Source organism: Lygodium microphyllum, chromosome 14 (genome assembly GCF_053477565.2).
Source record: "Lygodium microphyllum isolate KBCC chromosome 14, Lygodium_microphyllum_v1.1.10, whole genome shotgun sequence".
NCBI classification, from domain to species: Eukaryota; Viridiplantae; Streptophyta; class Polypodiopsida; order Schizaeales; family Lygodiaceae; genus Lygodium; species Lygodium microphyllum.
Genome location: NC_141148.1, coordinates 115,555,659 through 115,572,240, shown reverse-complemented (window position 1 = coordinate 115,572,240; position 16,582 = coordinate 115,555,659). Strand labels below are relative to the sequence as shown.

The following is a 16,582-nucleotide window of genomic DNA, read 5'->3' as shown; positions in this document are numbered from 1 at the left end:
ATCACATCTTACAGAGATTTGTTTACTTTTGTTATTGCAGCCCCGGTTGGCAAGTCTATACAGTGTGCCAACAATGCATCGTACCCTGTTAGAGGTATTGGGGAGATTGTGTTGACAGCCATTGATGGTCCTATTCTCTGCTTGTAGGATGCCTTGTTTGTGCTAGGTATAAAGAAGAATTTGTTATCTATTTCTTCTTTGACAAGGTGTGGTTTACAGGTCACCTTTGATGATAACAGATGCATGGTGAGAGATAAGGAACACATGACTTTGGTTTTGATTGACACTCTGTGTCATGGGTTATTTGAGTTGGATGCTCTTTTAGTTGATCAGTTGGTCTATTTAACATCCACTCTTACTCTTGCTATGCCTCAGGCGGAGTTATGGCATGCTCGCATGGGGCATGTAAACTATGGTAGCTTGATGGTTTTGCAACGTACACAGATGCTTGATGGTTTATCTCTCTTGCAGAGACCTCCTGAGCACTTATGCGAGGGATGTATTTTGGGAAAAATGCATTGTTTTTTAGAGCTACTGCCAGGTTATAGATTGTGCATTCAGATGTATGTGGTCCTATGCAGACAAAATCATTGGGTGGCTGTTACTATTTCGTCACTTTTATTAATGACTTTACTTGCTTTTGTTGGGTCTACTCTTTGGTGAAAAAGTCAGAAGTGTATGATGCATTTTTGGCTTTTGTAGCACTTGTTGAAAATCAATCTGACTGCAGAGTGAAGACTCTCGGTTTGGACCGAGAGGGGCAATGCATGTTCTCTATGCTAAATTCTTTTTTGAAGTAGAAGAGCATTGTTCATAAGTACACTATGGCTTATACTCCAAGTAGAATGGGGTTCCAGAGAGAAAGAATCAGTCACTCATGGAGATGGCCAGATGTATGAGCAAAGAGCTTGCCATAGTTTTTGGATGGAAGCAATTATGTGTGATTGCCATGTCTTGAATAGATGCCCCACCAAGGAATTAAAGAATATTACGTCTTTTGAGGCTTGGAACAGTCGGAAACCTTTTGTTGGGCATTTTCGTACTTTTGGGTGTCTTGCATATGCACACATTTCCAAGGTACTCAAGAAGAAGTTGGATAACAAGGCTGTCAAATGCATTTTTGTGGGGTACAGTAGTGAGAGTAAAGGATATAGATTATATGATCCTGTCTCTAGAATGGTATTTGTCAGTCGGAATGTAGTTTTCAATTAAAAATCGGAATTATCCCTTGTTGGTTTTGACACATATCAAGCTGCCAGTGATGTATTTGAAGAGTTGCTGCCCATTTCTTTAGGTGATACAGCTGGAGCTTTAGCAAATGAACTTAATGTTTAGCTTTGCTCCACTGGGTAATGTAGAAAGTCAGCCCATGGCTGATTTGAATTTTCAGCAAGGCGTTGAATATGAAATTCAGCAAGAGCTTGTACATAGTCAGGAGGCTAGACAAATGCCTAGATGGTATTTGCAGACTATGAAAAATAGTCATTTGGATGCTCCTATTGCTGGTCGTACTAGAAGGCAAGCTCGTATGCATAATGGTGCACATATCATGGAGTTTGGGATGAGATATATTTGATGCTGAGGAGCGTGAATGTTTTGAGGATGCACAACATAGTGTGCATTAGATGGCAACAATGCAAGCTGAGTTTGATTCCATCATAAAGAATCAAATATGGGATTTAGTGTCTTTGCCTATTGGGAAGAAAGCCATTGGAACAAAATGGGTTTAGAAGTTGAAAAGTAATGCAGATGGATCCATTGACAAATATAAAGCCAGGCTTGTGGCCAAGGGCTAGGCATTGACTATGAGGAGACGTTTGCACCTACCTCCCGCATGACTACCATTAGGTCTATGGTTGCTTTGACTGCCCATTATGGATGGACTGTGCATCAGCTAGATATAAAGATTGCATTTTTATATGGGGAACTTCATGAAGAGGTTTATGTACAACAACCCATTGGTTTTGCAGTTAAGGGATTTGAACACTTAGTCTGTAAGCTAAAAAAGGCTTCATATGGCTCGAAACAAGCTCCTCCAGCTTGGTATGCAAAGATTGATGCTTTTTTACTCAGCCAAGGGTCCATAAACAACTCATCTGAGTCTATCCGTTACGTATGTAAAGGGGGGGGATCCTTGCTGGTCATATGTCTATATGTTGATGATCTTTTGCTTACGGGGACTCATGCTGATCAGATTTCAGCATTCAAACAAAATTTATAGCTAAGTTTTGAGATGTCAGATTTGGGGCCTTTGCACTATTACTTGGGCATTCAGTTCATTCATGATGCTAGAGGCATTGGATTGTCACAGTCGAGATACATTGGTAAACTTCTTGAGAGGTTTGGCTTACAAGATTGTAAGCCAGTCTATACACCAATGGAACTTGGACTGAAGTTGTCATTGCATGATGAGAGTGACTTGTTTGGTATCCACACATATGCTCTAACAGTTGGATGCCTTATCTACATATGCAACAGTAGGCCGAACGTACAATTTTCGGTTTCAGCCTTGAGCAGATATATGCATTAGCCACGCATGTCACATTGGCAAGCTATCAATCATGTTTTCCGTTACTTGTAGGGTACTAGGACTGTTGGATTGCTTTATGCCAAGGGGGGACTAGTGCACTTACATGCTTATAGTGATTGTGATTGGGTTGGTGATTATGATTCTCGTCACTCCACTAGTGGTAATTGTTTCTTTCTTGGCTCATCTTGCATCCCTTGGCTTAGCAAGAAACAATCCGTTGTTGCCACACTGTCATGTGAAGTTGAATACAAGGCAGCTTTCACTACCAGAGTTGAATGCGTATGACTTAGATGCTTGTTAGCTGATGTGGATGTATCTATCATGGAACCTACTCCTTTGTTCATTGGCAGTCAGAGTACCATTGCAGTGGCACGGAATCCAGTGTTTCATGCACGCATGAAACACATTGAGATTCATTATCACTTTGTTAGAGAGAGGCTACATGCAAGAGATATCAGCCTTGTGTAGTGTCCTACCACCAGTAATGTGGCGGACATCTTTACCAAAGTTCTTCCTCGTGACAAATTTGAAGCATTTCACAATGCTTTAAATTTGATCTCCTTTGGTGGATGACCCTTGTATCTTGATCACTCTTCACTCTAGGGGGGTTTGTTGGGTTTGACTCATGCCTATACTCACAGAGAAGTGTCGATGATCTTTAGTAGGACATTGGGGCACTATTTACTCTTTGTACAAGAGGTTTTCCCCCCCAGATTTATTCCCTTTATTTTATGCGTCTACGTTACAATGTTTTAGGCACTTATCGTGTTTCACAAACTTCGGGTGTGAACACCCTCTTACAACCCTAAGGTTTAAGGGTTGTACTTTGTACTTGCACCTTACACTTCAGATTATTGCATTGGGTGTTGTGTTCTCACACTCTACACTATCTACTTCATTCTCAGCTGAGCTTCGATCTCTTCTTGCTCTCACAAAATTTTCTCACCTTTGGAGAAAAGCTCAGGGAAATATACCTTTGCAAGGATTTCAAGCATCTATACCTCATTGCATTTCATCATTTGTATGCCATGTATGAGAAGTGTCTCTTGTGTGTTTGATTTGGTCTACTTAAAAACGTTACATGCAGCTCAGCAACTATAATTTGTAGTTAGCTAAGAATCTGCGGAGGCAGTGGCAATGGATATCTATGATTTCCGCTGGTGGTTGTTTTGTCTCATGCCATTTACAGTGTTTGTAGTGTCGATAGTAGCATCCTAGCATAAAATAACCATTGTTGATCTTTAGTTAAGCGGACCTTTAGGAAACTGAGTCGGAGTAAGGATGTTTGAATACATGTCTTACCATCACTTGATTCTGTGATGGAAACCTCTGAAGCTGGAAATATCAGTTCACTCTTAGAGTAAAGGCTGTGTGTAAGAACAGCTCCTGAGCTTATGTCTCATGGTAGTGGGCTAGATCCATGCCTGTCATTTTGATGTATGCTTCCATAACTACTATTGCTGGCCTGAGCTGCATGGCTTCATACCTTGGCAAAAACATGTAGGAACTTTGGCTCTTTCAATGAAATCATATGATCTGGCTTTGGTATGTTGAAAATTGAAGCTTGTGACGCATTTTCTGGCACTCATGATCGTCTTATAAGGAGTAAGCTTCTTCAGAGTGTCACCTCATTGAACTGCGTCTGCTATGATTTGGAGGTGCTATGTTCAAGTCCAATCTTAAGGACGTATACTTCTCTGTGAAGGTATCTGCTGATCTTACCACATTAATATACTTGAAATGGCCTACCCAATTGTGTTAGTTAGTCTTGTCTTGTATGCTGATATGTCTAGGAGCATTATCTTAGATGCTCTAGGCATATTGAGATGCACGAGAGTGGACTCCATGCTCATAAGAATCAGAGGCCCATGCTAGACATGCTTTGCACATCGCATAGAAGATCATAAGGTTGCTGTAGCAGCTTGTGTGTTGTACACATGAGAGCCTCAACCAAGCTGTGGAAGGCATTGAGAGGCTCTGCTTTTTTAGATAGTCTATCAAACACGCAAGGGATATGATTGTATTTCTATTCAGTTGAAACTTTTCAGTTCTTCAGGATGGCATTTGTCTCTTTGCTACTGCTTCATGCTCTTGGCATATGCTTACCTGTGTCTTTGGTTGTAAGTATGTACTTCAGTACTTGATAGTATTTGTTTCATTACACTTATAGGAAGGGGCATATCCAGGTAAAGGCCATGTGATTACTTAGTAGCAAAGCAGCATTGTAGAAATTACCTGTTTGTGTTTCCCTCTTGCTTTTGTTTTGAGTGTTAAGGGTTCATCTAATTGTTTTGTGCAGAAAATCTTTTCTTGATTATTGGATGGGGAATAACATGGTCTCAGCTGACATGGCTACCAGAATTTTTACAGTTCTGAAACAACCTGATAAAAATTATCTGACACAAGTAAGTTACTGCTGCTACTACTTTGCTGTCGCTCTATGCACATACATACTTATCAAACTAACTGGTGATATTCAACAAAATTTCTGGGACTGCCTCATGCACAGGATGACTTTAGGCCAGTTTTAAGGGAGCTATTGGCAACTCATCGTGGGCTAGAGTTTCTGCAAGAGACACTAGAATTTCAAGAAAGATATGGTGAGTACAATTCACCATTTCAGACTTGTTGAAGGAGGTCTTTCATAAGCCCTTTCGTAAGCCTTTTGTAGATCTATTACTTTTAACTTCTTGCTCAGAAAAAGCAAATGCTGTGTGGGAGTTATATAGTCATTTTCATATCTTGATCATGCAGTTTCTTAGGAATGTGATATGGACAACATCAGGCAGTTAGGTACTCTGGAGTTTAATTGCAGCTAGCAGAATCTAAAGTAGCATTACAAATAGAAACTGAGTTGATGACTGTGTCATCAAGAAGGATGTAAGTAATGCTGCAAGCAGCCTCTTTTCCCTGGATGGATTGTTTGAGTGAAACCACATTTTGGTTGTCCACTTGGGAATTCTACTATGTTCAGCAGGTCATACTTTAAGGTTTCACTGACTTAAGTGAAAATTTTCGAGTTCAAAATCCCTATATGATGCAAAAACAGCAGCAGGGACTGTCCACAAAACAATAGGACATGCATGCAAATGGTTGATGATGCTCGAAGGAAACAACTTATCTTGGGCTCAATCATTATTGTAGAGCAAAAAGAAAACATGGAGAGAAACCCAATCAGTAGAGCGTGTGTATGGTAGAAGCATCAGAGAGTGCTTGTATGCATATGGGGCATGAAGAGTTCAACTCTAGGAGGCATGGTAGACGATGGTGAAGGAAGAACACCAAAAATGCCAGCAGAAAAATAGGGCTGAGGTGCATGAATGAGCCAAAGAAGAGCATAAAAAATGAGGGAATGAGATGATTTGGAAGAATCGAGAATTTTTTTTTTTTTTTTTTTTTGGGCAAAATAAACATGGCTAAGTATATTATTCAAAAGCAAATTCAAGGAATTACAAGTGCTTGACAATCTAGCTAGAGCTAAATGCTGATCAAATCAAACATGTGTACAAGGTGTCGGGCATGCAGCTCACGTGTGACCAGCAAGCTATTGGCGGATAGAACTCCACACACACACACACACACACACACACACACACACACACACACACACACAGAGAGAGAGAGAGAGAGAGAGAGAGAGAGAGAGCTCTCTTGCAAGTGCACACTAAATTGAAAGATAGATTGATAATGATAGATGAGATGAGTGAGATGAAAGTACAAGTGATAGGGCTTGAATATATAGGCCAAGGTATCCACCTATAACTTTGACCCTTATTTAATGCTAAATGGTGTAAAAGATGTTCACATCTAAACATGTACTTTTAGACAATAATATGTGTTCATACATGAGGATAAATAGATCTTACACAATGTTTGTCAAGGCAAAGCACTTAATAAATAGGTAAAAATATATTTTCTTTTATGCTAGCTATATCTCAACAAAAGAAGAATACCTTGGGATGAAAAGGATCTACTGCACTTACCCCTTGAAACACATTTATCACTAACTAACTTTGTTATTCACAAACAAAGCACACGATAATCAAATTCCAACACAATACACTTTTAGACAAAAAATATTATGACTAGTATGATGAAATGCTCTAAACATAAAAACACAATACCAATTGTATAATAAAGCACAAATTAATAACACAGAATACAATTAGGATTAGGATAACTCAAAGACAATGAACATAAATAATAATGAAATGAATGACTACTGAATATACAATGCTCATGCAACAAACACACTATGCAGAGAGTGAATATTGTACCACAAACTCTTGTATCTTGAGGATTAGGGTAGCGATAATGAGTTGGAGAGTATGTTGTACTCCAAATGGATTCCGAAACGTAGCAAGGCGGTCTCTAGATATCGGATATCAGCAAACGCAGCTAAGGAAGGCTAGATTTGATGCAGACGATAGTATAGGAGAGAGAAAGACTAAAAACACACATGAGAGAGAAATACTAAAAACACATGTGAGGAGACTAACAGTAACAGTAGTTAGTAGGCTGAAATCTGGGGTGAGGGTAGCAAGCTGAAAGACTTAAAATTTGCAAAAACGAGATTGAGGGAGAATGGTGGGTTGCATGTCTATTTATAGATTGTTTGGGACACTCAAATTAGGGTTTTGCATGTGGAACACAATAACTCTCTAGGATCGCATTTCTTTTTAAAATAAAAGGTTTGCTTCATTAGTGAAGCATGTTTTTGGACTGCTTAAGTTAAGCTAATGCATTTTTAGCTCAACATTCTCTCTTAGATCTAAAACAAAGCCATGCGAAATAAACCCTTAACATATATAGTCTTTTATCCTAAGGCGATCCACCCCAAAGCAACCAAGGCATTGGGCAAAGGGTGCATGTTGGTTGCCTAGTGAGCTACCAAGACTATAGAGGCAATGGTTATCTTATCAAGTGAGCCCAAGTAATCACCCTAGAGAGAACAAGGCATTGGACCAAGGGTGTGTGTCGGTTGCCCAAGGGCCTACTAAGTTTTGTAAAGGCAGATGGAATTAGCAATGGAGACGAGATGCTCTAAACACAAAAACACAATACCAATCATACGACAAAGCACAAACTGATAACACAAAACACTGTTAGGGTTAGGGTAACAGAGAGACAATGAACACAAATAATAATGAAACGAATGACTGTTGAATATACATTGATCATGCAGCAAACACACTATGCAAAGAGTGAATAATGTACTACAAACTTCTGTATCTTGAGGATTAGGGCAAGGGTAATGAGTTAGAGAGTGTATTGTACTTTGAATGGTTTCAAAATGGAGCAAGGCAGGCTTCAGATGTTGAACACTAGAAAATTCAGCCAAGGAAGGTTGGATTTGATGTTGTCGGCAGTGTAGGAGAGAGAAAGACTAAAAACGCATGTGAGAAGACTAGCAAAGCAGTCAGTAGGCTGAAATGAGCTGTAAATAGTGTGCAGTAGGTTGGATATAGGCACCAGACTGTTGTAGACAGTAATGGCCAACTTGGATGGCGATGTCCTTTGCGTCTTAGGCGTGGGCAACAAGTTGAAAGATGTGAAATCTTCAAAAACGAGATTGAGGGAGAGTGGTGGGTTGCATGCCTATTTATAGAAAGTTTGGGATACCCAAAGTAGGGTTTTGGATGTGGGACACAATAATTCTCTAAGATCGCGTTTCTTTTTAAAATAAAAGGTTTGCTTTATTAACTAACCATGTTTTGGGGTTTTTAAAGTTAAGCTAATGCATTTTTAGCTCAATATCCTCTCTTAGGTTTAAAATAGAGCCATGAGAAATAAAACCTTAACATATATAGTCTTTTACCCCAAGACGTCCCACCCTAAAGCAGCTAGGGCATTGGCCAAAGGGAGAACATCGGCTGCCCAGTGACCTATCAAGACTACAAAGGCGATGGTTATCTTACCAAGGGAGCCCAACTGATCACCCCAGAGAGGCCAAGGTATCGGACCGAGGGTGCACGTCGGTTTCCGAGGAGTCTACGAAGTCTTGCAAAGACGGATGGAATTAGCAATGGACGAGATGTTGTGATACCATGTGATGAGATGCTTCACACATAAAAATAGAATACTAATCGTACGACAAACATAAGCTGATAATGCAGAACACAATTAGGGTTAGGGTAACTCAAAGACTGAACATAGATAATAATGAAATGAATGACTGTTGAATATACAATGCTCATGTAGTAAATACACTATGTAAAGAGTGAATACTGCACCACACATAGCAGTCAGAAATGTCAGAAACATTTAGAAACGAAATGTTAGAAATGAGTTTTGTAAGTTTTTTTCAAGAGAGGTAAAATAAGAAACGTCGGTTTTTTAATATAGGGATTTTTAATAGTTTTAACTAGAGAAAGATATTATAAACCTCTATGGAACTCTCTCTTAAATAAAGAATGGCCAATTGAGGTTAAGTGATAATAGAGTCAATTGAGAATAATACGTTACATATCCGTGATTCATTATTGACTTGTCGCTTATGTCAAAGTTAGTCTTTGAACAAGCTATACTATGGTTTAGAACTCAAACATTATGATTCATATATATCATACAAAGAAAATCGAAATAAATATGTAAATAGCCATATCTACAATATAGACTGAGTCAAGTTGCAACATTATGATTCTCATTTCAAAACAAATTGATGAAATGTCAAAATCAAGAATGAATCATAATATATCATAAATAACTCATAAATGAGACTAAAGTCGTATAATAATCAATTCTCAAGACAAGAATAGATACTAGATTAACAAAGTCCAATAACTAAACAAAACTACAAAAAAATCAACCTCTCATCCAAAATCTTGAGCCCTCACGGGTCATTACACATCATCATCATCATATTTAACATTGCCCAGTAGTTTTTACCAAAAAAACCACGTTTTGGGTTCCAACTCACAAAAAAGAAAACACCCACGTTTTTTATTCTTTAAAACGTTTTATAAGTTTCAAACTGAAAGAAACATGTTTCTTAGTTGCTATGGTACCACAACTCCTGTATCTTGAGGATTAGGGTAGGGATGATGAGCTGAAGAGTGTGTCATATTCCGAACCGATCTCGAAATGCAACAAGGCAACCTCTAGATGTCGAACGCCAGCAAACACAACGAAGGAAGACTGGATCTGATGCAAATGGTAGTGTAAAAGAGAGAAAGACTAAAAACGTAGGTAAGGAGAGAGAAAGACTTAAAACACAAGTGAGGAGATCAGCAACAACAACAGTCAGCCGGCTGAAATCAGCTCCGAACAATGTGTGATCGGTTGTAAATAGGCACTAGATTGTTGTAGATAGCAATGGCCGGCTTGGATCGCAACATCCTCTGCGTCCCAGGTGTGGGCAGCAAGGTGAAGGACTTGAAATTTGCAAAAATGAGATTGAGGGAGAGTGGTGGGCTGAATGCCTATTTATAGGAAGTTCGGGGCACCCAAATTAGGTTTTTGCATGTGGGACACAATAACTATCTAGGATTGCGTTTCTTTTTAAAATAAAAGGTTTGGTTCATTAATTAAGCATGTTTTGGGGTTGTTTAAGTTAAGCTAATTCAGTTTTAGCTCAACAACTAGATTATGATAAAGCTTTAAAAAAGCACATTGGCAAGGAACTTTATAAGTTTTTACTTCTTTGTTGTCTCCTTTAAGACATAACCAATAGTCTAAATACAATCAATAAAATAGGGCAGTTTGGGGGTATGGGTGAAAGTAGGCATGCGGTGGAGTGTAACATTATTAGGTTTGCCATCCTATAGTGAGAGGAACATGGTGTGGCATGCCCATGCATGAATAAATTGTTGCCAAAGCTCTTGAAGATACTACAAGCTCTGTGAAGTTGCTCCCTATGACTTGGGGGAGTGAATGATGGATGACTATAGCTCTACTAAGGTGGAACATTTCTGAAGGCTTTCTCTGTAGAACGACAATTGTTAGTGAACCTTTTAGATATGCCACCTTGTGGGACCCAGATAGATCTCATACCTCCAATTGCAATGCTATGTGCTTTGATACTTGTCGGTTGGGCAAGGCGTCTAGGTCTGACAATGTACGGATGCCATGGACCAGCCTCAATTATAAATATTGTATCAGTTGGGTCGCTATTGACGAGATTGATCACCTCTTAGTTAAGGAAAGACTATCCACTTTGGACACAACTTGAAGTTCAAGTTCTCCATAAGCAATTTTGGTGATCCTTTATTTTCTCTTTCATTTGAGTTTGAGTTTGGTGCTTCACATTCATCTTTACATTTCCTGCCCTTCCTTGCCACTATCACTTCCCACTTCAATTTTTCCCTTCCATCTAGAACCCTACTTTAGGACTATCATAGGTTATCCATTCTTAGCTCACATTGGCTTTAATACACATTTAGGTTTTAGGCCATAACTAGACACTTAGATGTGTGCCACTTTGCACCCCACCTTGGTGCTTTGTTGTCGAGAATGCTATCCTTGTACTATGTACCTTTTCCATGCCTACAAGTGTGCCATTCTCTTCGCTCTGGTCCTTTTGTGTGGGGAATTTGCCCTGTTGCACAGAGTACCAACCTCCCCGCTTGCTCAAACACACATGAACCCTTTTCTTGTGCTATTGAGTCACCTTTTTCCTTGGAAGACTAAGGGATCGGACATAAATTATTTGCATATTTAGACTCTATCTTGCCCTTCTTGATTAATCCTAAACACAAACCACGTTCTCATGTTGATGCTCAGTCTTCTTCTTTGAAAGAAAAAGAGTGGTAAAGTTCAACCATCATAAAGGTCCTTTTGGCACTACTTGCCTAAAAAGAATAGTTTTTGTACCTTTTGCCATAAACTGAGCCATATAGGTGGCAATTTTCGCTCAAAGGCCAAGGTTATTAGACCCACACCCAAAATCACACCATCCATAGCTAAGAGTATTCTACCCACTCCAAAGCTGAATCCATTACCAATTTCCAAACCAACCTCAATCCCTTTCAGCAGTGGTAGTGCCACTCTAAGGAGCTTCAGAGGGGTGTTTCTCAAGGAGATTGTATAGTTTCTTCACCCCTTGGTATTTGTGTTCATCAATGGCTAGCCATTGGTGGGATGGATCCTCGATTTGCCCCTAGGTCTGTGCCTTCAGAGAGGGTGTTCCTCAAGGAGGTTGTATAGTTTCTTCACCCCTTGGTATTTGTGTTCATGAATGGCTAGCCATTGGTGCGACGGATCCTCGATTTGCCCCTAAGTCAGTGCCTTATGACATCTCTAACTAGCTCGGTCATTACCTCCCATTGGGCTAGTTTCTTAGAAGTCCTAGGTCATCCTTGGGAACTTTAGGTAAGCTTCACTTTCCTTAGGCTACCATAGGCTTAGTTGTATCTTTAACTTTTTTTAAGTCTTCTATTTTACACTCGCTTTTTTCATTTACTTCTGTTGCATCCTACACTCTTTGGTTTCTTTTTAAGTTGGCATAGCATTCAAAGCATCTCAGTATGAAACATGTGGTATGTAGGGTTTCTTTTTTGGTGTGGGTGGTAGATCCTTAGGTAAGCTCCACTTTCTTTAGGCTACCATAGGCGTAGTTGTATCTTTAACTTTTTTTAAGTCTTCTATTTCACTCTCACTATTTTCAATTACTTCTATTGTATCCTACACTCTTTGCTTTCTTTTTAAGTTGGCATAGCATTCAAAGCATCTCAATATGAAACATATGGTATGTAGGGTTTCTTTTTTGGTGTGGGTGTTAGATCTTTTATGCTAGATTTTGTATTTTAATTCAAGAGTAACATTGTAAATAATTAGGGGTCCTAATTGGTTTGAAGGTTTGATTTATCAGTTCTTGCCTCGGTGATTATTGCCTCCATTAGCATGGAGATGGAGATGGAGATGGTATCTTCTCTTCCGAGACTGGGCCTTGGGCATCTCTTTCTTTCTCTTAGCACTTGTGTTTCTTTCCTTTTAGTTGAGGTGTTTTTATTATTTAATACTATTTCTTATGCTAGTAGTTTGTTTATTTTTCATGTTAGGTTGAATGTTACCTTGTTGGTTGTGCCTTCATATTCTTGATTGGTATAGGACCGGTCTCTCGAGGCCGAGTTTCAAGCATGTCCAAGAGAATTGATCAACATTGGAGCCATCATCTGAGATTGAGTACAAGCACATTCCATCACCTTGGTTTCCTCACTCTTTTAGTTGGGGGGTTGTCAGGTCTTCTTTCTTCATTCCTTTTGCATGGTGGATTGCTATCTTAGCACTTCTTGGCTAGCATATGCCCTCTCTCGAGGTTGAGATCCGGGTTTACCGATGCCACTTCCATAGGATTCCTCTCCCAAGGTGAAGTACATGCGTGCTTTGTGTACTAGATGGTAGATTCTCTTTTGGCTATTCTAGCTAAGGAGTGTTAGGCCCACCTACATTATTCTACATAGTGGTTCTCAGCACCACATGAAGACCGACATTAGGTTTCTCTTCCTCCTTTAGCATGGGCATCTATGGATGAGAGGGGGTCTCTAATCTTCATTGGTATTTACAAGTCCATCATTTGTCCTTGACATCCTTCCTTCTTTGTCTTATGTACCCTTTGTATTGTATGATCATCATAAATCTTCCTGGGGGGCATTGTCTAAGTGGCACCTTGCTACTTGTGCATGTGAAGATACGCTAGGGTTTGCATAGAGAAAACACAGAATGTATGAACACGACTGTCACATAATAACTCAAATAGTAATACAATAAATGCAAACCCTAAATGTGAAGTGCAAAACGTAAAACACAAAAATGCAACATGCAATACAAAAAGCAAAAACACAAATACAAATAGAGAAGAAAGAGTAAATGAATGAGAGAATGTATAGAATGCTTAAGGGATGAGCTGTCCACCGGTGGCTCTTATGGGAGTGGACTGAGGGAGGTGTCAATGTGTGTGGTTTACCAAAGACAGATCCCGAGTGCAATAACCACCAACGATGGGAGTAGAGGTTGATGAAGAAAAGTGTTGAAAACACAAAAGTGACATACATTTGCAAACACAAATCAGGCTGATGCTGTAAATGGAAGGGAAGTAGGCTGGAAACCAAAATGTAGTAGTCTCTAGAGCTTATAAATGCAGCAATGTCATTGCTTGAAGATGATGGTAGCTGATCATGGACAATAGTGGGAGGTTGGGCGACAACTGTAGACCACATAGCAACTGTCGTTAGGGGCCGGGGGATAGCTAGTGGAAGAGGGTTGATGGCCGAAATCTGCAAGACAAGGATTGACTGAATGGTGGGCAGCTAGTCTATTTATAGATTTAGAAGGATCCTCCCAAATTAGGGTTTTAAAGAGCTAATCAATTTGTAATGTATTTTAGCTCAACAATGCATTCTCATCATGTAGTATATATATATGTATCTCTTTGTGTAGAGTACCCCTAAGTGGATCCTAAGCTGTTTCCACTAGTGACTTTCTTACCACCATACATCTATACTTTTTTGCTCCTTAAAATTTGGGGCTTTTCCCAAATTTGGAGTCAGATACATGATTTAGTGATTTTTGAACCATAAATTGCAGACATTGAGTGCACGGGTCTCAGAAATTTTGGGGATTTTCAGATGCATGTGAAATTTTTACTTGTTTGAGCAAATTTCTTGCAAATTGTGTACTCTTGGACCCCGAAATTTGGGGCTTTTGCAGAAATCATGAAATTTTTGCAACATTAGCTCGTACTTGATGCTCGTGAAGATGTATTGATGCAATTGGAGCAGATTCACTGCAGAAATTTTGGGGCTTTTCACATTGGTGTTATGGCAGATTTCTTCTATGATATCAGCTGACCTCATTCTTCTTGACATTGCTGCCCCCTGGCTGGCTATTGTTCGCTCTACACCAGCAGTGTGATTTTCTTCTTGTGTTAAAGTCCTGATAGTCTTTCGTCACTTTCTTGGAGGACCTGATGGTCTGATGTAACAGAATGTAAGAGATTTAGTGAGAATCTTGACCGGATGGTCTGATGTATATATTTTTTGGAGAGAGAGTTCTAAGCCGACCTGATGGTTTGATGCAAAACATTTGCTTAATTCAATTACCTTCACGAGAGAGAGAGAGAGAGAGAGAGAGAGAGAGAGAGAGAGAGAGAGAGAGAGAGAGAGAGAGAGAGAGAGAGAGAGAGAGAGAGAGAGAGAGAGAGAGAGAGAGAGAGAGAGAGAGAGAGAGAGAGAGAGAGAGAGAGAGAGAGAGAGAGAGAGAGAGAGAGAGAGATCTGATAACATTGGAACGATACAGAGAAGATTAGCATGGCCCCTGCGCAAGGATGACACGCATAGAGAGAGAGAGAGAGAGAGAGAGAGAGAGAGAGAGAGAGAGAGAGAGAGAGAGAGAGAGAGAGAGAGAGAGAGAGAGAGATCTGATAACATTGGAACGATACAGAGAAGATTAGCATGGCCCCTGCGCAAGGATGACACGCATAGAGAGAGAGAGAGAGAGAGAGAGAGAGAGAGAGAGAGAGAGAGAGAGAGAGTGTGTGTGTGTGTGTGTGTGTGTAAAGTAAGAGATATAGAGAGAATGCTGACGTGATGGTCTGATGTAAATATTTACTACTTAATTCAATTATCTTCACGAAAAAAAGAGAGAGAGAATGTGTGTGTGTTTTCGATTTGGATTATTGAGTGCTTTACCACATAGGACTATTACCATCATGTCTGATGATTGTGGCAGCCTGTCCAAGGAGGCTCAAGCTAGGGTGCACAATGATGGGATGAAAGGTGGATTACAAAGGCGGACAACACTCCTAGCTACAAGCCATTTGAGGAGGTAGAGGCAAGGGGAGATATATCAGAGGTGGCTCAACAAAAAATCATTGAAGGAGGCTGCAAGGGAATGTAGAGTTACTTGGAGCGAATTGGGAGGGAAGCTTATCATAGGAGATGGGCCGCAAGGGTGGGCTTGTAAGCACAAACACATTTGGCAAGGAGGCTGCTCGCAAGAAGAGCATCAAGATAGATGAATCCAAGCTTAAGACCTGTGATTAGCTAGAAGATAGGTGCTTGATAGTAGTAGTTAGTTTTGGGGCCTCATGTGATGCATCACAAGAGTGAAAAACATTTGATCTGGTTCTGTTGCTGTCTATATATATGTATGCAATGCTAGAGGCTTATTGGTTTAAATCCACTGATTTGGAGAGAGAGAGAGAGAGAGAGAAGAAAGAAGAAAGAAAGTTATATTAACGTCTACAATAGGCCAAGTTGGCCTATGAGACCAAAATGTTGCATACAAAATGTCTGGGAGATTTCAAAAGTCCCAGTGAAGCTAACATTTATGCTATGTTGGACTAAATTGAGTAGGTACAAAATGATATCTAGACTAGATACAATCTAGAGGTACTCCCAGTGCAGTGTGGAACTGCTCCTGGAGTGTTCATCCTAGGATGTCTCGCATGGGTCGGTCTAACATGGAGAGACTAAAGCGTCAGGGCAGGACCCTTCGATGGCGGCGTAGTATCCCTTGTATCTTCGACATGTATCTTTTGCGGGGATGGGGGTCGGCGGGGTGTGGGCGCCGGGCTTTGCCTCTCGCTGTGGCTATTTCTAAGGTGGTCCCCCAGGGTCGGGAGGCCAGTTGGGCTAGTAAGGGCTCGGTGGTGGGGAGGGTAGCTAGTATTTGGTAGAATTCGTTGAGTGTGCGTTGGTTGGTGGCTCCTTGTCTTTGCTTCGTGGTTCGTAGGAGGTGGTCTCTGTAGCGTCGTATTTCGAGTAGAAAGAGCCCCAGGCATCTCTGGTCTTTGAATTCCATCACCTTGAAGAGTGGTCCAAATCCTTCGCTGAATAGGCAGTGGAAGCGTCCCCAGATTTCGTAGTACACTGGGCATCTACAGATATAGTGTTCCTCTGTCTCTGGCTCGAGATGGCAGAGCTGACAGATTCGGTCTTCTGGGGGGAGGGGGTTGGCCCTATATCTGCCCGTTTCGACCCGTAGTTGGTGTAAAGACATGCGGATCTGTCCGATGACACTTCTGACCCCGTGAGACAGGTGTGTGTCCATGTAGCTTGGGTGGGTGATGAAGCCATCCGGGGAGATGTGCAGGAAGTGCTCTCGGTAGAAAGC

The 16,582-nt window shown here is 40.4% G+C and overlaps 1 protein-coding gene and 2 pseudogenes across 1 annotated transcript in view; all 3 read left to right on the top strand.

The window, feature by feature from the left end:
- The window catches only part of LOC148026014 (putative serine/threonine protein phosphatase 2A regulatory subunit B''delta), a 54,200-nt gene that overhangs the window by 23,656 nt on the left and 13,962 nt on the right, over window positions 1-16,582 (top strand). The window contains exons 5-6 of the mRNA XM_087693251.1: window positions 4,830-4,935; window positions 5,040-5,130. Of these exons, the coding sequence (XP_087549377.1) occupies window positions 4,830-4,935; window positions 5,040-5,130 (197 nt within the window). The remainder of the gene's footprint in view (window positions 1-4,829; window positions 4,936-5,039; window positions 5,131-16,582) is intronic.
- On the top strand, window positions 14,740-14,828 carry LOC148026016 (U6 spliceosomal RNA; annotated as a pseudogene).
- On the top strand, window positions 14,884-14,972 carry LOC148026015 (U6 spliceosomal RNA; annotated as a pseudogene).